The sequence below is a fragment of the Paramisgurnus dabryanus genome, chromosome 8 (genome assembly GCF_030506205.2).
Source record: "Paramisgurnus dabryanus chromosome 8, PD_genome_1.1, whole genome shotgun sequence".
Classification (NCBI taxonomy): Eukaryota; Metazoa; Chordata; class Actinopteri; order Cypriniformes; family Cobitidae; genus Paramisgurnus; species Paramisgurnus dabryanus.
In genome coordinates, this window is record NC_133344.1 from 15,513,452 (window position 1) to 15,536,787 (window position 23,336).

Genomic DNA, 23,336 nt, shown 5'->3' on the forward strand with positions numbered 1-23,336 from the left:
GAAGAAAGCGACACTGTAAATACGGCGAGATGATTAAAAATCCATAAAGACAATGAAAAGATCACATTTAAACACGCCTTCCCTCCTTTGCCTTTGTTGATCTCTCTGCCCTACGCTCGCTTTCAAAAGGCAAATGAAATGAAAACAACAAATTTCAGCACTTAGAGTAAGCCATTGGGATGCGATGCTCAATGCCCAGGGGTGTCAATTAATTTAGTCTGGGAATTTGTGGCCTACACTTCCTAATTGAGCCCAGCGGAGACCCTCGTGGCTTCCCATGATAGTGGGAAGTGCGTTCCATAATTAATACTTTTTTTTCTTATTCTGTCTTTATTATTATTTTTTTTAATGAGGGTGTGATGATGTAAATGTATGCATCTCATTGGAGCAGAAAGATACGGGCTGTTTATTGGTCTAAATGGAAGGCGAAAGGGAAAATAGCTGCAACATCAGCTGGTGGTGTCCATGGCAGTGTGTTTAAAAATAAAGAGAGACGGGTTCAATAAATACCTTGTTAGGGTTGTTCAATGCATGTGCTTCTTGGAGGTTAATGTGGCACTAGCAATTCTATTGAAGCTATCCCTAATTTAATGTCTATGCTTGAGATAGAAAGAGAGATACAGGTCATGCCTGAGTGTTGTTTTTGAAGGCCATTTGTTTGATGTAAGAGATTTAATTTCGGTTTCTTTTTCATTCACCGTCACGCTCCCTTTCACCCATTTCTGCAGCAGTGACTTTTGCCGACTTCACACAACACGGTACGATTAAACAAACAGACCCTTCATCTCTCAGGGTGGGTGATGCGGGCTAAAACAACGGGCAGCCTCTTCGCCGGTTAAAGGGCCGACCCACATTCACGGACAGCCTTTTAAATCCACAGTGATTAATCGATATCTATGGTTTTCTCGGTCACCACAGTTTGCATTCACTTCTTTCCTCAAGTGTAGGTGGTGAGAGGTTGGGTTGTTTAATTAAAGACCAAACTTTCATATTCTTTAGATTAGCCTGGACGCCAAATTTTCTTTTAACATGACTGATGACCAAAACTCCTCAGCGCATAAAATGAAGAGTGGAGGAGGTCAGAAATAAGAAAAATTAAATGAAAAAGCGTACCTGCCCACCTTAATAAATCCTCCTTTGTGTGGCGCGAAAGAGGAGAGGGAGGCACGGAGCTGAGAGAAAAGCAATTTCCTGAAAGTCCATTTCTTCGGTGGTGATTAGCAAAGGAGCGTAATTAGGCTGAAATGTGAAGTCAGGATTTTTCGCATTTACGGATTGAATCGCTTCCTCTGGAAAAATCTGGGCCTGATTAACGGATAAATGATTAATGAGAGAACTAATAAATCAATTAATTATTAAACAAGCACTCTGGACGTAAAATAAGGCGAGATTTAGGCGAGTAGCATGAGATAACCCCAAAACAGGAGCCAGTGTTGTTTTGGGAGCCATAAAGCTTGGTGTATAGTCCCATTTTTTTATGCATATGTGAGGGTCCGCATATTGTGATTTAGATAGTACGCATGCAGGGGAAAATAGTATGTAGCCCAGGAGATGCATTGCATTTTGTAGCAATGTGCATGCATCGAACGACTGTGTACACGTATGAGTCAAATAAACGATGCTTTGCAATGCAATGCACCTACATGCATGTACACATAAAAAACAAACTGTACTCCAGGGTTAAAGGGACACTCCACTTTTTTTGAAAATAGGCTCATTTTCCAGCTCCCCTAGAGTTAAACATTTTATTCTTACCATTTTGAAATCCATTCAGCCGATCTTTTGGTCTGGCGGTAGCACTTTTAGCATAGCTTAGCACAATCCATTGAATCTGGTTAGACCATTAGCATCGCGCTAAAAATAACCAAAGAGTTTTGATATTTTTCCTATTTTAAACTTGACTCTTCTGTAGTTACATCGTGTACTAAAACTGATGAAAAATTTAAAGTTGGGATTCTCTAGGAACTATACTCTATTACGCTATTCTGGCGTAATAATCAAGGACTTTGCTGATGTAACATGGCTGGAGGAGGCGTAGTGATATTCCAAAACGGTAAAAATGAAATGTATATATCTAGGAGAGCTGGAAAATGAGCATATCTTCAAAAAAGTGGAGTGTCTCTTTAAGTGTGGTCTGATTTGTGTGACTTTTAAACAGAGTGGTCAGATCAATGCCATTGTGTAAGGAGGTAGCAGGTTGCATCCCTAAAGCAAAGAGTTGGCACCCAATTAATCCCTTCTTCCAACTCTATTTCTACACCCTCCCATTTAACTAGGCCACTCTATCAATCTTTGATAATACTTGGCGTGGGTTGTGACTGCGAGACCAGCGACGGGAAAGTGGAGGCAGCCCAGCATGGCGTGATGTATGAAATGTGGGCCGTGCTAGTAACAATGATATACCGTAGCGTTTTCCAGTCAAGTCTGACCTTTTTCCTCCGACGATATTAATCGCTGTAGAGGCACAATGCATACCTGATCCATTCCTCCCCTAGGAACCCTGTGCACTTTACCGTGCCTCTCCACATCTTTGGTTGGCTTTCTTTATCTCTCCGTTTCATTCTTTCTTCCTTTCACTAAGGGTACCCATATCGGAGTGCACCTTCACATTTTATGATTGGATACGTTTGTTGTGGCCTTTCAAAAAATGAGATGTGCCCCCGTAAACCCAGAAACCCCTGGTGAACGAGAGCCAGCTTAACGTAAGAGGACTTGCTTTGCGATACCCGGAGATATACATCTTTATGCCTTGGCATTATTATCCGAGAATCTGAGCAAGAGGAATGGACATCGAGCTTTGAAGAAAGTCTCCTGGGGGCTTTGAAACCGGGCAACCTGCTGAAAAAGTCTGGGGAAGAAAGAGAAGGAGCTTCAAGGCTGTTTGGCAAGATTGTTCCTAGTTAATGTGATGGAAAATGCCAAGTCCCTCTCTGGCTCTCTTTTGCTCCCTCTTTTCCTGTCCCTCTCATTTTTTCTATCTTGTTGACTGGTGCTACGCTGCCAGTGTGGAATTGCAAATTTTCCCGGTCTAAACTGAGTGAAAAGGGCTTTGTCTCTCTATCATTGACCGGAGCTTTGGGACATATGGTCCCTGTGTGCTGGTTCCTGCCCAGTGCTGCTAAAGAATGCAGTGGGAGGGACACTTGACCCCTCCGCTCTGCTTTAACACCTAGCATGCTTGAACCCAGCTTGTGGCGGGATGAACTTAAACACTTCATTGTGAGTCTTTCTTTCTCTTGAGATATTTTCCCTCCTGTCATCGGCTCTAAAAGTTAACTGACCATGGGAGTGCCCGAGGCGGGGTATGCGTGGAAGCACAGATGCGGATGTTTTTTGCAAAAGCCTCAACGTGTTATGTTAAAAAAACGTATTTATCTCACTCCCTGTCCTAAAACACCTAACCCCACTTCTCTATGCTCTCAATTTATTTTATATACACACATAGGCACGCTGTTTGGCTGGACAGTTCAGCAGTCGGCAATAATAGATGGACACTGTCTGGTCGCGGCTGTATCTCGGATGCCCAGGCCCGTATTGGAATGTCTCAGCGTGTTTTCCGGTGATAAGGCTTTTAATTAAGTGTCTAACAAGGGCGTCTGTGGGTGTCCATCGAAGAGACACGGCCACCTGCGTACAAACCCATTATCCAGAGAGAGACAGAGTGTGTGAAAGGGAACGAGAGATAGGCAAGAACAGAGAAAAGCAGGAAGAGATGCACACACACAGACTTTCACTCTGTAGGAATCTAATTCCCTGTATGGTCCTGACCAGGACGCCGACAGATCTAAATCATGATTTAAACACCAGATGCCAAGACCGCTTTACAGATTACATAAACAAAGCTTTATTATCAGGTAAGACTCTGTTTCTATGCTACTTCACAGTCAAAACAAGATAGCTATGAGATTATAATCCATTACGCACAGACATGGTGCTCAGCGAGCGCCCAATCTGTAACCATTTGGGACAATTTCACTGAAAGGCCAATCTTAAAGGGATAGTTCACCCCCCAAAAAAAAATTTGGTTATTTTATACCTAAATAAACACAAAGAGAGATATTTTGAGGAATTTGTAATCGGGCAGTTTTGGAGCACTATTGACTTCCATAGTATGAACAAAAAATACTATGGTAAAAGTCATGGTGCTCCAAAACCGTATAGATGATTTCCCTTTAATCAGGGTTCCCACGGGTCCTTAAAATCTTTGAAAGTTTGTGAATCTGGGGGGAAAAATTCAAGGCCCTGGGAAGTTTTTGAAAATATACATACATAGATACAGGTCATTGAAAGTGCCTGAATCTATTTTATGCAAGAAGTTTTCTGAAAAACAAAAAATCATGTTATTCCCTGTGTAGTGTAGGATAATATCATAAAAATTCTAGACTTTTTAAGCACGCGTGCTAAACTGTTCGCTTTAAATGCTTCTGTATGCGAATGTTGATTCATACCAAAATGCTTTTTTGCATAGTTGTGTTTTGACACATGAAAAACGTCTCGGGTTACGTATGTAACTGTTGTTCCCTGAGAAGGGAACGAGACACTACGTCTCCCTTGCCATACTTCCTGCGTCCCTGTCTTTGGCAATATTTCAGATAGTGATATACTTCCTGGCTCCCGCGTCACTCTGTCTTTGTCGTTAAGCCTCACCATTGGTTGAATTTGATATATTCACATTCAGACGCACTTACCACTGGAGGCGTCCCCAAAGTGTCACAGCAGTGACTCAGCGCGAGTTCCCTCGAAAGAGAACTGTAACAATGTATTTTAAGTGGTAACACAATGTAATCTTGCTCTCACTTGAAATGTGTCCCCACATTTAGTCCTTAAATTTGAGGGTACTGGACCTGGAAAGTCCTTAAAAGGCCTTGAATTTGAAGTTAGCTAAAGTGTGGGAACCCTGTTTAATGGGTTTAAACCAGAACCCAGTAGCATCAGAAGGCAAGGGGTGGGATAATTAAAAACGATAAAACTAGATTTATAATAACCAAACCTGTTTACATTTTATACGCATTCATTGTTTTCATTTCTATCCAATAATTAACGTTTAAATGCTACATAAAAGCAAGCACACAATGGCATGAATTAATGCTGAATTAAATTACTAGATGATAAATGAGTTCTCAAAACTAGGAGTAAAACTCATTAACACCGGACCGGTAAAAATGCTTCGTAACACCCAACACCAGCTTTAGCACCATTTTGGTGGATAAAGGAAACATAAGGTGTCTGTTAAGGTGTAAGACATTGATTATTGTGTAAACCATCTAAATAATCTGGTGATTGCTTGTCTATAGCTGCTGTGTTCCAATAATGACTTTGACAGGATATGAATTTGATTTTCTGAAAGCAAAGATCAATCTCTATAGATTGAGATTTGTGATTACAGCACAACAATTTGGCTTTTTTCAAATTGAGAGAGAGAGAGAGAGAGAGAGAGAGACCAAAACACAAAAGTAAAGAAAGTAAAGAAAATTAAAAGTCATATAAAAGGGAAAAGCATAATCTGAATCGCAACATATACTTATAACGATATAAATCTCGTTTTCCTCTTCATCTTCCCTGATAAATAGCTTCCCTCTTGGGTTTTCTGCTGGTCAATTTGTTCCACTTTCTCCTGTCCACTCTCATCCCTCCATCCAGAGAAGGGTCTTAAAACCACTCAATCTCTCTTCTTGAGGCAGGCTTCTTTTAAATCTTAATTAAAACCAACTCGAAAAGCCCGTCTCCTCCCAGGGGCAGGCTTAAAATCAGCTTAGAACAATCAAGCTTACGGATTAAGTGCTAGGGAATTGAAGAAAAAAGAAAGTATGCGAAGGTGAGAGAATCTGATAGAAAATACCCCCCCACATATACACACACCATACTCAAACAGTCACAACCTCTCGACCCCTGCTTTCTTGCAAGATTAAGTGGCTAGCAACTCTTCTAGAGAGGGTAAACATGAATTGGGAACAATGGTCGCCGGGAGGGAACCTTATTGGATTTTAATTAATTGCAAGGAGAGCATATGAGGACCATGGTAAATAGAACTGTGGGATGCATTACAAATAAATTAATTATTCAAGCTTGGTGATTTTATCTTGTTTTTAAGTAAAAAAAATAATAAATATTGTTTTAATAAGACATTTATCTGAAAAGCAAGACAGGGCGATAATAAAAGTGATGTAAATGCTTAAAACAGCTTAAAGGGATGGTGAAATGAAAATGAAAATATAATGAAAAAGGCGCTCTAAGCGAATCTGTGAGACGTCACTTTTTGTTGATGTTTGAACTGTTTTCAAACAAATGGAGCGTAGCTAAATGATGACAGTGAACTATTTACTACTTTTTAGATGAACTATCCCTTTGATGTTATTAAAAAAAAAGATCCACTTACCCCATTGGCAATTATTTTGTCTTGGTTTTAAGCATACACCTCACTAAATAATAATTTGTAGAGTTTTTTTGAAAACAAAACTTAATATATTTTCTCATTATACTTCCAAAGTAAATGCACCTTGTTTTTTTAAGGATGATTAGATATTTTACCCTAAACAAGACAAAAGTATGTTTACAGTTCACAAACCCGTACAGTTTTATAATTTGCTTTTTGTATTTCTGCTCCTTGGCTATCCTCTTTTTCTTCAGACAAAAAGCCCCTCAGTCTGTTTGTCGGTGAGAACAACAAACACAGTCTTCTCTTCCCGCTGCTTAGAGAACTATTCGTCACCTGCCTTGTTCCACCCCAATCCGAGGTTATCGCTCTCGGGCTCCCTCTCTCTCTCTCTCTTAACAAGGTAAAACGAGACTCAGTCCCCTGAGAAGGCAGTGCCGGTGATAAGGTTAAAATGGGCCGAAAAAATGAAGGCGATTATTTGATATAGGACAGATTGAATTATCTAGATTGAGGAGGGGATGCGGGTTTGGCTCCGAGAACCAGAAGAAAGATGGTATGGGAAAGAAAGGAACAGTGCTGGACTGAATCATTTTTCTCCGGCATTGCCATTTGTGCCAATGAGTAGAAGGAAGCAAAGGACCGGCTTGATATTAATGACCACTCGACTCCCAGCCAAAGGAGGAGTTCTTACCTGAACAGCCGTTAATTCGGCTGGCCGATGCTAGATGTGTGAACAGCAAGGGGACAGATCCCCATACGTTCACCAGACCTGTTGGCTTTCCCTCTGCGGGGTTTACAAGCACTAATTATACCGCGAGCTAATGAACGTCTATGAAAGGTTGCGCTCTCTCTTACTGCCTGTAACATGACAGAGACCGAGAGAAAAACAAACACACAAACACCATGAGCTTGGCCGGAGACAGGCCATCATCACCTCAGCAGGCACCAAAAGAGAGCTGTTAATTGGTGTGAAAACACGCACACCGACTCGTGTTATGGGTATTCGATAAAGCTGGCACTTGTTAACAAGAGACACCGAATCACGGGGAAACCATTTTATTTTTTACTTTATCACATTGCATGGATGCAACAAAGCAATCGTGCTAATAAAATACTGTTCAATTGAAAATTTAAATGGGAATAGACAAGGGAGAGCTTAAACCGTTTTTGGCAAGATCTCACTCACTGTTTTTTTATTCTGTCTGTACGAACTTAATTATTAAAACTCACTCTAACAAGATTTTTACACCTCCACACTAAGATACTTTTAATACGAACACCTTTATAGAAGAAAACAGCACCTTTTATTTCCCTCTCTTTGTTAAAACTGCGTTGCTTTTACACATTAATGATCCATTAACAACATTAGCAAAACAAAAGGATTCGCACCGAGCTGCCGCATCGCACAAGGACAAAAGACTCGACTTTACCAGAACCTTCACAAGGCAACCAGAGATTTCTCAGATGCTGGCTAAATGAAAGAAAGACTGTTACAGGGTTTAATCACCAGCGTGGATGATCGCTGAAACGCCCTTCGGCTCTGCTGAAAGGAGGCTTGGGTTTGCCCATTTTCTTTCTATTACCGACCAGCCTTGCCTAAGTAGCTCGTGATTGAGGGGATCATTAGAAGGCTATCCATCACCTCTTCCAAACTAGCTCGGTAAGAAAGTGAAGACATCTGACACACCCCTTCACTAAAAGATCCAAGCCGCACACAAACACTTTGTACACCGAACGCTCCCACAAAAGAGCACTCGAATTCCTCTGCTTGTGAAATCGCCTGTGTCTAAACAAGCTTTCGCAACGCTGTGGCTCCACAGACAGTGCAAAACATTGACTTTGGAAGCGAGATGTCAGTATCACATGACAACCTTTCACATCCGTGACCTGCTTTCTGAGGGGTTTCATAAATCACATGAGGAGCATTTTTTTTGTGAAAGCTGAACCCTTTGCCTCCCACTGTTAGTGTGAAGAAGCCATAGGGAACCGCAGGTTCGGCAGGAACACTTCGCCTGCTCTGAGGTGACCTTGTTTGTTAGAAACCCAACTGGGTCGGCAAAGCCCATGACTGGGTCTCTTAATACCAACGCATATTTTCTTAGCTTACTGGTGAGACACTTGTTGTCACACCTCGGGAACATACTCAATCCTCTCGAGAACAAAGCTAAAACAAGTGGCTTGGGGTAAAGCGCCAAGCAGTTTGCATTATTATCAAAGCTTCTACTCCTGATTTTTTTCTTCTCCAAACAAACCAGTAGAAACTTAAAGGGACACTCCACTTTTTTTGAAAATATGCTAATTTTCCAGCTCCTCTAGAGTTAAACATTTGATTCTTACCGTTTTGGAATCCATTCAGCTGATCTTTGGGTCTGGCGCAAGCACTTTTAGCATAGCTTAGCACAATTCATTGAATCTGATGAATCAAGAAAAGTCAGCTTTTAAATAGGAAAAATATCAAAACTCTTTGGTTATTTTTTTAGCGTGATGCTAATGGTCTAATCAGATTCAATGGATTATGCTAAGCTATGCTAAAAGTGCTAGCGCCAGACCCGGAGATCAGCTGAATGGATTCCAAAAGGGTAAGAATCAAATGTTTAACCCTAGGGGAGCTGAAAAATAAGAATATTTTCAAAAAAATTGAATTTCCCTTTAAGGTACATTCATGTTATAAGCGACTTTGTCGCTATGTGTCGCTCGTCTCTTTCAATGAGGTTTGTTAGGAGGCATGTCTAAATCTGGTTGTCATAAACAAATGAGTAACGTCCACTCCAGTGACGAGAGACGTTCGTCAGAGCGAAAGTCGCTCATCATTTGCATAAAGTTAAGCTTTTCTCACGCCTATCCGGTCGCCAACGGTCACCGTCGCCGGATGCCGCCGAGCTTCCATTGAAATCAATGAGATTGCGTCGCTTTGCTACTGCTAGTCGCTGCTAATGTGAATGTGTCTTATCAATAGGATAAAGTGTGACCATTTTTGTTTATTTATTCTCTTATTACGGTGTTGTACGTCAAGCAAAACATAAAAACGGTATGCAAAAATGTAAATACTTTAATGCATACACCAATAGCAAGTGTTTTCACGGCATCACCTTGCGCAAGTTCGTGTTTATTCGCTTCTTTGCATTGACTTGGTATGTAATCTACTTGTGCAAATCGTTGAATTCGTGTTTGGTGTGTACGCCCCAATTAACTGCACTTCATCGACTGGCCACTAAAGACTGGCTCCAAAAGGAGTATTAAATCCATAGACCCCCATGTTAAATGCCCAACTTTACAGCATAAATCACTATGTTTACAGCTTGGTACAAAAAGTGTTTTTGGTCTATATATCTAATTTTGAAAATGAGAGGGGGGTGATTTTTTTTTGCAACTCACCAGTTTTTAAATTATTTTAAGCTTTAAAGTTCAGCATAATTAAGGGCGTGGCCACTTGAGTGACAGGTGAACTGTCGCTGCTGTCACTACTGTCAAGCTAGGCATGTGTGGTTTTAGCAACCAAGCACCTCAGCTCAATTTTTTCACTTAAAAAATGTTACAAAAATATTTTTTTAGGTGTTACCGATCCAACTTTTCACTTTTGACAGTGCATATATATGTGTCCCTGTCTGTGAAATCCAGGCTGAATCTTATAATCGATAGTGATGCACCGAAGTATCGGCCGCCGATATTTATCGGCCGATTTTTGATGAATTTGAAACCATCGGCATATCGGCAATAGCACGAGAAAGGCCGATACAGATTGTTTATTAATTAACTGCATAAAGAAATCCATTATATGTAAAAAATGAGTTAATGTTGTTAATAAAAGAAATGCTGAATAGCAAAAACCACCTTTGAAGGTTGTCATGTTGTCTTATTATATTTGTTTTAGCTTAATTTGTGCATCTGTTATTATGTTGGTCAGTTGAATATTAATTAGATCCAATCCATGTTCAGTAAAAATAATTTGATGTAGAAATAAACTAGCTAATAGACCAACTGTATAGTATTGTACACAAGTGTTTAATATCGGTATCGGCCAGAAGTTGTCTGTTTAAATCGGTATCGGTATCGGCCCAAAAAAATCCTATCGGTGCATCCCTAATAATCGAATTATATTTTCTTTACATTACGTTGGATGGTTTTTTGTCACATATAAATAAGCATATTTGTGAATGCAACCACAATAGAAGTGACCACTCGTGAGCATCAGATCAGAAACGATCTGGTTTTAATCACTTCATACCGACCTTATCTTCAGCAAGCAGCGCTTTCCTTTCGATTTTATATTTGTTTTTTGTTTTCTATCTCTTACACATTTATCTTTATACATATTTATCTCTTTTCTGATCTGTGACTGACACACACCCCACACCAGTGTTTACAGCAAGCAAAACCGTAGAGAGAATTTCTAAGTAAATAGCCAATATACTGTGCAACAACGCTGAGGTAGTGCTTCTTGGTGTGTATTGTGTACCTGCCTGTGTGTGCGTATGGGTGTGAAATTGCTCCTCAACTCCGCAGAGACTGCAGGGTTTGGACGCCTCACCCAGACAACAGTCACAGACCATTAGATGTTTCTCGGTCTTTCAGCGCACAGGGTTCAGCCCTCCCAGAGCAGACAGTCGAGCGGCTGGAATGCATCATTCAGAAAGGTCCAGGGGCCTGACATTACCTCATCGTCTGAAAGAGGCTGTGTATCAAATTCAACCCATCAACACCCCCCCCCCCACCCTTTGCCTTTCATCCACCCAGCTCTCACCAACCTGTGCATCCAAAGCCTGTCTGCTCTTGTACGGCTTCATCATCGCCCCCGGGTGCCCAAACGCCCAATATCCAGTCTCATGTGTCAGCTGGTTACTTTTCATCCGACGTGTCTTTGTTACGCCGTTTCCTTCTTTAAAACTGGGAGAAGAAATAAGCGGTTCCTTCACAAGGGTATCCATTACCCAACCTCTTAAGATGTTGGAAGTTAATGTGTTTGACCCCGTCTAATTCCTCTCTGCACTTTTTCAGCCAGCGCGGGCTCATGCGATTTCCACACCGTGACTAAACGGTTCACCTTTTACATCTGAATCATTTGATCCCTCCTTCTATTTACCAGACGTATTTTTGAGCTATCTCTGGATCGTTTGATGAAATTACCATGTTTGGACACATGAGTGATGGTCAAAAGCTTGTTCGACGCGCCTTGACTGACACCCCTCACTTGATAGAAAATCGGTCAGCTTCTTCCTCAACCTCCCACTGTGGCATTCAAAGCCTCGCTGTAATAACAGAGCAATAAAAAAGCAAGAGGAAGGTTCCAGAGACAATAAGAAAGATATATATGCTTTTCTCAATTTCTTGTCCAGCTGTCTGAAAACTAAACAGAGGTGCCTTTCTCCCCGATGGGCGGTGGGGGGCTTGTGCGGGGTCTTCTCTCCGGTGTGGAGTATTATGGTTAACGGTCGAGCTCACAATCATAATATTTGCACTCGCATTCCACTGGGGTTTCCAGAGAGGATGAACGATTTGGTTTAGGGATGTGTGCGCGACACAGACAGAGTGAGTGAGCGAGAAAAAGAATGAGCTCACAAATAGCTGATAATGAGGGTCTTCATGCCAAAAAGCTCAAGTAGCGCTGAGATATGTGGTTTAATATGACGCTATCTCGTAATGGCATCAGGTCTAAGATCTGATTTTGGCACAGAATGCAGGTACCGCACACTTAACTGGGATCAGGGATATAGTAATGCATGCAGGGGGAAGCCAAAGTCGTCCATTGGGGCATTATTTGGGAAAAAATATTATAAAGTAAGATATGCACTGTCTGTAAAAAAACAAGTTAAAGTATTTTTTTTACATAAAATCATCCTACTTTAGGCTACACGACCAAAATCTTATATCACATTATGATTCATTTTATATCATGATAACGGTATATATCAAGGTAGAGTTTTCTTTTAATAAGGTTTTTAAATTATTCAAATCTTTAAAGGCGGGGTGCACAATCTCTAAAAGCCAATGTTGACATTTGAAATCACCTAAACAAACACGCCCCCACCCCAAATGAATCTGGACCTTCTTTTGATAGACCCGCCCCACACATACTGCACGCAACCCAGGCAACGATGTCGGTTAATAGACACATCCCTTAATGCTGATTGGCTACAAGTGTGTTTTAGTACTCGGCCCGACTCCCTTTTCCAAAGTGTTTTCAAAAATCATGCACCCCGCCTTTAATACTATATAATTTCATAATTCCAATATCAGTAACAAAAAATAAATGTATACAAGCATAAAATAGAAGATTTAAAGGAAAACACCACAGTTTTCCAATATTTTACTATGTTCTTACCTCAACTTAGATGAATTAATACATACTTATATTTTATCAATGCATGCACTTTTAATCTTGCACAGCGCTTCATGAATGTGTTAGCATTTAGCCTAGCCCCATTCATTCCTATGGCTCCAGACAGGAATGGACTGTTACATGAGTAGTTACATGAGTAAGTATGGTGGCACAAAATAAAACTTTTGTTTGGAGCCATAGGAATGAATGGGGCTAGGCTAAATGCTAACACATTCAAGAAGCGCTGTACAAAGATTAAAAGTGCACGCATTAAAAAGAGAGGTATGTATTAATTCATCTAAGTTGAGTTAAGAACATAGTAAAATATGGAAAAATATGTAGTTTTCCTTTAAGCTCACTGAAGATAAAGATAATTTTTTGTTATTGAAATATAATATCTTATTAAAGGTACAAATGTGATTTTGTCAAGAGCAGTAAAAGATTTTCTCTCAATGCTGTTTGATAAACATGAGTGACATACAGGAGCAAAATTAGGTAACTTCCCCTTTAAGACCAAAGTCCAGATCCAATATACGTACACATGCGTTTTCTTTTTTAGCTGTTTACTTTCTCTTAAGATTTAAATGGCCGTGTTTATGAGGATACTTACAAAGACGGGAATTTTGATGCATATGCGTATCTAAGGCTAATAAGGCGGCAAAAATGATCACGAGCTAAATGACCAGCGGATGCACACTCCTTTCACACTGTTGTTGTGGGCAATGGGTGAGTAACATTTAAAAGACGATAGTCTCTACCGGTTAACAAATTTCTACCAGTTTATCGCCTATACTATGTAAAAAAAAAAAAAAACGTAAATATAACCTTGATATCTTTAATATTGACTGAGTAAGATGACGTCAAAGATTGAAATCAATGTGAAATCAACTATGATGTATGAAAATTTGATTATGAGACTTTAGCCTGGATTTCACAGTTGAGCATAATGAATACATTCAAATATTGTAAGACACAATGAGTCATGTTGTCTGTTATATGTGGGTCACACAGTATGACGTTTTAAATGTCCCCTGACCTAAAATAAGTTTGTTCCCTTGCCAAGAACTCAACCATCAAATGGTAAATAACCATCAGACTGTGGCTTCTTTGAGAGCTTTTTTCCATCTCTCTCTTCACACAATGTCTTCAGAGATGGAGCAATCATTAATTAAGCAGTCAGACTTTGACTAATCACCCTACAAAGGGCATGCGGCTTTAACCACGAGACGTTCATCTCAGCTGCCCTTCTGGCACTCCCTTCAACCGTGTGCGTTATATAGAGTAACAATCAATTACTGTTAGCCGTCAGTCCATCTGCGTGTCCGTGACTTATCCGTCCAATCCATACCTATAACACGCGTTATATCCCAAACAGATGTAAAAAGGTAAATAACATCAAATCTCACCCTATGATTCACCGTACAACGCTTTCCCCCCTAGACGTAAACGCAAAAATCTAATATTCAATAAATAAACAGACAGATAAAATTAATGAACAGTTTTTATAGCAGAATTGGATTTTCTCCCAGAGGAAAACATCCTCTCATATCAGGGCCATCTTTAAGACCAGGCTCAGGGATCTCAGCCCGAGAGGATAATATGAGGCCAGATATTGCTGCAACATGGAAGATAAATTTCAATTTACTGTTGCTTTCTGTGTCACGGCAGGAGATATGAAATTTTGTCTTGGAGGACTGGAGGTGATAGTAAAATAGAAACCGTTGCGCAGTCTACCACATCCCGGCTCGCTCCGCGAATTGTGATGCATTTCTCTGGTAACAAGTGACACTTTTCGCATTTCGGAAGAGTAGTGTTTCTAAAAATAGGAAATTAGTGTTTTCAAATGATCTTCCTTAGGCATGTTTTAATGATTTTCTGCAAATTAACTCCTCACCCCTCTGTGATCTGGGACTTAACAGTAAACATCCTCTTTTTTTGCACGGCACACAAAAATGATGATTACGTGCTCTACTGTATCTCTTCATCAGAGTAAACACGCATCCCCACCCAACTTGACAGAAATCCGCAGGGACACAAATAGAGAAGATAACATTCCGCTCCAGGAGTCGACCACTCCGGCCTGGAAAAAAACTAACTGTCCGTTTGAATGCAACTGAAGACCCTGTATGACATCATTGGCCTCTTTTCATTTCCTCCATCAGAGGAGGAAGTCAAGACAATTCTCCTATTGTCCACTCGCTCGTCTTTCCGCCCAAGGAAAAGGAGGTGAGGATGTGGGTGGACGGCGGTGAGGAGCAGAGAGGAAGGGGGAGATAGAAAAACAATGGAGATGGAGAAGATGGCCCGCTCCCAGAGTACGGAAGAAGCGCCCTTTTCTCCTCTGGGCTGTGCTATTAGCCGTGCGAGCTGGAGACACTGTCAGGAGATAACAAAAGCCCCCCCAAACCCAATGCCAAGTTCTTTATCTGTGTGCTCCTGCACGGGCAAGCTGATTACAGCCTTTCCCTCTAAAACCTTCTCTTTACTCCATATTGGGCGGTGTGCGCTTGCATATATAAATGAGTTGGGTATGTGCGTGGTTTGGGGTGGGTGAGACCCCTGGGGTCGCTGTCTCTTATGTCTATGAAAGATAATTAGACAATACGGCTGCTGGCTGAAAACAGAAGATGCTATTGTTTCAAGATCCCCCACCCCAACAGCTGTATGTGTCATTGGGAGCACAGTTTGAACGTTATGGCGGGGAAATTAGGGCACGGGAAAAAGTGCAAAGTAGAAATCGTGACCTCCTCTCCACAGGAGGTAGGCCTAATAAACTTTGTATTAGTTTTTTTCTTTAAAGGTGCCAAAGAATGCATTGAATTAATATGTTTATTTGTACATAGAATGTATGTGGCTTTATTATAAGTGCAAACATATCCAGAGACGGGTTAACATGCAGATTAACAACCTTAGGATTTGCCTTTAGAATGAAATGGTCTATTATTACCAACATGATCTAACAAAGTTCCGTAGTATAGTCACGGAATATTTTGCTCATTTATCCGTATCATTGTGACGGATCTCCGCATTTTTCTGTGTCTGAAAGATAGACTTTCATTTCCGTGTCAGTTTTTTTTCTATTTTAAACCATTTTCGCATGGATTTGGGGTTATATTTGGGGTTTGGGTTACGATGTCACTTTAACTATTGGTTTATACTATTTTTTTTTTCGGACATTTAAACAATTGTCGCCTGACGTTAGGGTTAGAGTCGGGTTTGGTTAGGATGTCATTTTATGTTACAGAAAGTCTTTCTAACCCCAAACCCACGCGAAAATGGTAAGAAAATAAGAAAAACAATTGAGTAACCAATACGTGAAACTGACACGTAAAAATTAGCAAAATATTCTGTGACTATAACACAGAAATTTGTGAGATCAGGTTGATTATTACCTTATTTGGAAGGGTCATGAATAATAATGTCGAGCTCTGCTCTAATTGGCTGTTTCACAGAGCAGCTCCTTCAGTAGCTCTGTGTGTTTGTGTAAACAGACCTTATATGTTTGAGCCTGTATCAGACGAAGATACAGAACTTAAGGTATAATCAATTGTTTGGAGATTGTTAATCAGTCCTTCCAGAGTTTTTTGTGATTGTTGCGGGTAAATATCCTTGATCTTGCAGCACGTTTTCTTTAAAAATGCGATGGAGTATGCGAGATATTTATGCAATGAAATTGCATGAACTTGCAAAAACTGTTTGCAGCTTTTGCAGCTTTCATTGATGTTCACGTCGCGTAATTACGTCACTTCCCAACATTCCCATGACAACAGGGGACATGGCTGCCCATATGTGAAGTAAATGCAACATTTTTCAACTTTCTGCTAAGATATATATATGACGGGAATTATGAAATCATGCAAGCCCCCCATAGTTTGTGAGCATAAATCTGCAATTTATGAATTTTAAATATTATGCGATCGCATAAACACGTTTTTCTGGAGGGACTGGTTAATAGAAGTTTCTGAGTGCTAAGTTTGTTTTTTTCAGTATGAACCGGCAAACGGAAATGTAACATCAAAACGCTAAACGTTAGCATATAGCATTAACTAGCGTATAGCGCTAACTCAACAGTCACAACTTTGTTTTTAGCATTGTAACAACATTGTACTTAATTTAATGTTGGGGCGTCTTGTACATCTTGTTATTTAGAGATTGGTTTGTTTTCCAGTCGTCTTTTGCATGACATAAAAAGGAGGAAAAAATCGTGTTTAAGGCTCATGATATGCAATTACCATGTACAGAACTCGTATTATTCATCTATGCCTAGATAAAAACAGTTTTGCATTCTATGGCACCTTTAAATAAAGATGCACGTATGCTGTGCAGTGCATCCAGAATGCTTGCATGACTGAATGTTATCTGGGGAGAAAATTCATGATTTGCTCTCTGCTGTAAACAAAACTGACCTTTATGTTGAATTTGTCTCAGAGCCCCAACCTTTCCCTCTAAAAAAAGAAAAAAACCCAGAGCACTCAAGCACTCGCAGCCAGTCCATCTCGCACACCGGTCTGTAGAGTGCAAGCGAATCAAAGCAGGCCAAAACTCATCCATATCTATGCCATACGAGCATCTCCTAAATAATGCAGCAGTCTTCCCACACCAGACAGATTTTGCTGCATCGGCGCTATTGTGAGTCAAGCGTGTATCACACACACACACACACATCCCCAAACTTGCTCGCTTCCATCTTTTCCAGTCGTTTACTGATTTTCAATAAAAAAGATGGGAAATGAGTAAAGGAAGAGGGAAAAATAAGATAGATGTTCGTAATTTTTAGTACTTTTTTATTCTGTTCTTTTCTGCTGGATCATTACCGTAGGAGCTACTAATCTTGCACTTTGTTTTATACACACTGCTTTATATAACACACCTTCACAGCCAAACTACAAATATTAACATGCTTAAAAATGCAAATAAGTATAAAGCCATTATTTGAGTGCTTGGTGCTTAATACAAAAGCTCCTAAAACAAACCCGGAGAGCCAGAAATGCCACTGTATAACCCCACTCAATCTCAGGGCCAAGCAGTCCTCAGCACTAATGGGAGGCTTTGGGTGCAGGTCAAACTATCTGTCCCTCTAATGGAGCCAGCGAAGACATCAAGAAGAGACTGCACAAAGCTGTTTGTTAGGAGGTTTAGATTTGTGCGTGTGTGTATGTGTGTGTGTCTGAAGCAAAGCCAGCTGCCTTGATGCCAAATCAGTCATCGACTTAACAGACAGCAGTTTTTACATGAAGGCACCATAACATCATGTCCAATGATCTAGAAGCTTAAGTTGAAGTGAGCTTTAGACATAACGGACCGGATAATAAATGACTGCTCGGTAGCAACGGAAGTTTAATTGAAACAAATATAAAAACTGACAAATATGAATTTACTTTCGTCGATTGATCCATCAAAAGCCACTTGTATTCTCTCCATCACCTGTCAGACCGCATGCACAGATCTGTGGGATATCACAGGCGTATACGTGTTCCTCTCTGCTTGTGATATCCCACAAATCTCTGCTCCCCCCTTATTAAAGGAGTAGTCCACTTTAAAGATGGGGTCCATTGACTTTTTATAGTAGGAAAACAAATATTATGAAAGTATTGTGATAAATGATGAAGAAGATATTTTGATAAATGATGGTAAGCAAGCACACAGTTGATGGTTCCCATTGAATTCCATCGTATTTGTTTTTCCTACTATGGAAGTCAGTGGTTAAAATCAGCTGTGTGCTTACCATCATTTATCACAATATCTTCTTTTGTGTTCATCAGAAAAAATACATTTATATGGGTTTAGAACAACATGAGGATGAGTAAATGATGACAGGGTTACTATCCCTTTAACATGCTAACAGTTTATTAATTTATACAATGGGCTGCATGGTACCCATTAAAAAAGTACAGCTTTTGACTTAAAGGGTTTATATTAGTACTACCTCAGAGGTACATGTTGATATCAAATGTACACACATCTGCACCTAATAGTACATCACGGGTCTCCAACCTTTTTGTGAGCACGGGCTACCACAATGGGCTACTTTTTGATATTTACTTACTCAAAACGTTTTTTTATTTGACTTGTTGATATGTTTAATCATTGTTTAAAGCCAAGCTAATATAAAAATATGCAATAAATAAATATTACAAATGAGGCTATTAATAGAATGTGCTTTGGCGGGCACCTCACAGACTCTGTACCCGTGGGCACCATGTTAGAGACCACTGTGGTACATATTAGGACCTTTTAAAGGATATTGCCCCAGTGACAGCTATTTTGACACACTTTTTTTAACAGAATCACTGAGAGAGACTGTAATATATAATAAAAGTCATGAAATAATAAAATAAAGATGCATAGTAAGTTATCATTTTCTCTTTACAAGGCGACAAGACTTTGGATGAAAGAAGCAGAAGGCGAAAGTCTTATGATCTTAACATGTTTCCTTTGAACGCCGTCTTATGGGACGCACCAACCCCAAGCCAAAGGTTTCAAAAACAGTGCAAAGATTACTTGGAATACCGATGGCACAGCACAGCGGAATTCAGCAGGGAAACGGAGGGACATTCCGAGAAAGCAAATTAAGGCTGGAAAACAGAGGCTGCAGAGCTTTAGTAAGGGCATGCACATGAATATCTGGCGCTGGGGGCTTCAAGCCTGTCATGTTCTGCGCTTCAGTCTCTGCTCTTTGCTTCCAGTTCTAAGCCTCGGCTCTGTCGGATACTCTGGAAGTATGTGTGTGTGTGTGTGTGTGCGAGAGAGACAGACATAGATGACAAACCAGGGGGATACCAAGAGATAAAGGGAATGTGTGTCCGCGCCTTTTCGGGTCTGCACTGGGTGAGGATGTAAGTGAGCTTATGTGTTTATGTGAACCAGGACATGTTTTCTCTCTCTATCCATCCATCCATCTATCCATGTGCTGTTATTTGGAAAGGGAGCTGGTGTTGGTTGTTCAGAGTGTGCTGTGCTGCTTGTATAGATGTCAGGTGAGATGAGTGGCCCAGGCTGTCCGGGAGCCTCTCCGCTCCTCCCAAAACAGCTGCCACCAGTCTGTTAGAGAAACGCTCGGCTACATCCTATTCTTCCCTCTCTCCACCTCCCTCAGTTTTACACACCCACTTAATGAAGAGAAAAACATCTCGGGGTTCAGCCAGGGTCAGAAACTCAATTTACAGCTCAGTACTTTACACAAAGAGAATTATAAAAGAACATAAGATACATACCAAACTAGCCAAAAGTTTTTGTATTTTGTTTCCTGCCTAATTGGAGAATTACTTTATATCCATGTTACCGGGAAGGCATTTGACAAACATCTTTATATATGTAGTGACATGCCATGCATTTAGATACCACATTTCATTTTAATTACCGCCTCCATCCGTGTCAATAAACCTGCCTCATTTATCAAAGAGACAGACAGAAAGCTCAGCTTAACCGTCAATAAACATTTGTTTTTCAATCGTTTACTGAAGCGTCGACCGAAAGGGCTTTGCCTCACACTCGGTTATACCATGTTAATTGGGAAAAGAAACACTTTCGGATCTGAGAGGACTGGGGAATTTGAAGCCTTTATGTCGAGATGAATCAAAGCCAGTGTTAAAAATACACTTAATAATTTAAATATTTGTTAAAAGGCGTTGAAACAACTGGCGCACTGTCCAAAAATAGGCCAGGCTTAAGTAGCTCTCACAGCAAACACGCTCGCAAAAATAAAGGAAACCTTTTTTTTGTCCCCAAGCAACCTTTCAGTAAAAAAGTTCTCAAATTAACCATTTATATACTCTCTAGAGCCAAAAGGTTTTGTTGGTATCAAGAAATCTCCAGACAAAGAATATTTAGATACACTTTTTAAAATAAACGTGCTACAAAAGTTTTCTTCACAGTGATGACACAGAAAAACTATTGTTGGTTCCTTAAAGAACCATTGAGACAAAGTTTCTCAAAATAACCATTTCTCATATTTTATAGTCTAAATAATACAAAGAACCTTTCATGTAAAAGAAATTTAAAGATTTATTAGGGAACCATACAACAACAAAAAATGGTTCTTCTATCATGGCATCGTGTAGTACCTTTATTTTTTTAGAGTGAACCTTAATTTTTGAAAGTGCAGAAAATAGCGCCGCCTTTGGTGCAAAACAGACATAGCAGAAGTGAGCGCGGCAAGAGATTGGGAGTTTAGAAAGAGTATGAGCTTCCAAACGTGATGCTGAAAAGACAACAACAACAGCAAAACAGCGCCAGATTACATTGGGTTAATCTCTGCTGGTTTGCAAATAATTCAAATTGCATGCTGTAGTACGGTGACGTTTCGTTTTGGTTTTTGTGTAAAGCCCTGCGCGGTGTCACTGCAGTGTTGACAGTCTCCATCTGAAACAAAGAGGCAGCGCGGAGTGCAGCAAGCGACAGCCAGCGCTTCCACACTCGCTACGTATCGGAATAACGTGAAATGCTCGCGGCCAATGCAAAAAGTACAGAATAATGAATAAATCAACACTGCGACGACGAGCGTAATCTTTAAGATCCCGCGCATTCCGGGCTCCCCAAAGACTGCATCGAGAAGCGTCGCACCTCTGCGCGCGCGTAACGGCAGCATTTATATTTATTTAATGCCATTAAATTATTCTGTTTGAGACAGGAGATGCTTTGAGATCTTCCTGTTGGCGTTGGCTGTGAAATTATTAAGAGGCGCTTGTGTTTTAGAGGCAGGAGGCTGCGATCAGCGCATCTCTTATGCAGCGGACCCCTGGCTTTTAACACACTCTTAATACACAAACGCACACTGCGCTCGTATCGCTCATCGGAACCTCAGAAGGGTGTTAGCCGATAGAGCCATTATCATGGTCACACCTGGGTCTCTCTTAAACTTTAAGTGACTGGTGTGCTCTTTTTAGTGCTCCATCTCACTAAAAGTGCCACTGGATGTCTCACGCCTCTCATGGAGAGTCAGTACGCACGCACATACATAAAGTAATGCATCATTATAGCATTTGAAAGGAACGCACCCACTTGTTCTAGTGTACTAATTATGCTCTCTGTGCATATCATTAAAGTTAGCACACATGCATACTTTCTCGCGTATATGCAAAACACTGTTTTGGGAGATCATTATATGTAAGTTACTGAGTTTGGGCACATCCAAACAGCTATTTAAAACTGCACATAAGCAATGCAGATAGAGAAATGCTTCCGTGCGCATTATATCAAATAAGCAGTATGTTGAATGCTTGCATCGGACAAGTTTATTCACAAATTAACCATGTTCGTATTTGGCGCAGTGCCACTCGCTCTTTGCCGTTGCTTAACACACCACAACGGTCTCTCTCTTTCGGACCTCATAGCTCACAAATGAAATCATGACACACTTAATTCTAATGCGGCAACTTTGCCTACTTTATCGCAGAGCGAAGTGAACAATCATGGGTATGCGTTCGGTTACCTTATCTCACCGCGTTATGAGGAGGTTGACGCATCGACTACCTGTACAACACCACCGGTTCTTATCATCACATTAGTTTTATAAACCAGAAAACACTGTAAATACGTTTGTCTTACCTGTTCCTAAAAGGCACAACGCGATGTAAAACGCCAGCATCTTTATACGAGTCTTCAACACTTGTCACTATCAGCAGTCCAGAAATAAAGTGTGCGCCCGAAAGCTTTCCAACGCTCCGACCGGGCTGGATGTGGGAGCTTTTGCTGGTCCTCGCCCACCTCTTGAATGGAGACAATTGCAGAAAATAAAACCCTCAGCTTAAAGACAGCACTCGCATCCAAATACAATCAAAGCATAAATGCCCAACGTCCGTGCGTCTCTCTTTAAAGTTCGCAACTTCACTGTTCACTTTATATTCCAGCACGAGTTGCAATCGGTTTGCTTCAGTGTCCAGGTTTTTGCATCAATCCGAGTTATTAGAGTACATCCTCTACTTTTGATTGTCACATTAAAAACATCAGCGTGTCGTCTCTTGGGTATGTAACGGAACGTCTTCCGCGCGCACATAAACGCCTTCTCTTGCGCACTAGCTGTTCCCGTCGTACCGCTGCTCCGTTCAATCCTCTCTGTCTTGTTGCGGAGGCAATGCGATGCTGTGATCAGCACAGACTGTCGTACTCACTGGATGCGTTCGCGCAGAATAAAACAGGAGGCGCTTTCTTGCCTAGCTCGGAGTTTGAGAATGAAGTAATTCACAGTCCATAGGGACATCCGTTGGCCTACGCCCCCGGGTCTTGCGATTGGTTAAGGGAATAAAACTATAGGGGGTGACTAACAGTTGGGTTAAAGCAAGCGGGCGTGTTTGCCCTTAAACAACAGGGGGTGCTTGGTTATCCGCGCCTTTGAATGTTTAAACTGCTGGGGAAAGTAAACAGGTGTGTCGATTAAGACACAAAAAACATAAATACGGCTAGACGTTTACGACAATAAACTGTAATACAATTAATAGGTAATATTACATTGTTTTGTACCTTACCATAGTAATTGTGAGCCTATCTGTCCAGGCTAAAGTCTCAAAATCTTGAGATCAGAGCATCAAAGTTTGATTTTACTCACTGATTTCATATTGATTTCAATCTTTGACGTCATCTGATTCAGTAGGCTATTTATCAAAGTTATATTTTCACAGAATAAGTTTTTTACATTATGTTTGTTGT

At 40.6% G+C, this 23,336-nt stretch overlaps 1 protein-coding gene across 1 annotated transcript in view; it reads right to left on the minus strand.

Annotated features, from left to right (window-relative positions):
• The window catches only part of kirrel3l (kirre like nephrin family adhesion molecule 3, like), a 52,905-nt gene extending 30,069 nt beyond the window's left edge, over positions 1–22,836 (minus strand). Inside the window, exon 1 of the mRNA XM_065280660.2 lies at positions 22,239–22,836. Coding sequence (XP_065136732.1) covers positions 22,239–22,278 — 40 coding nt within the window. The 5' untranslated portion in view covers positions 22,279–22,836. The remainder of the gene's footprint in view (positions 1–22,238) is intronic.
• Between the last annotated feature and the right edge of the window lie 500 nt (positions 22,837–23,336).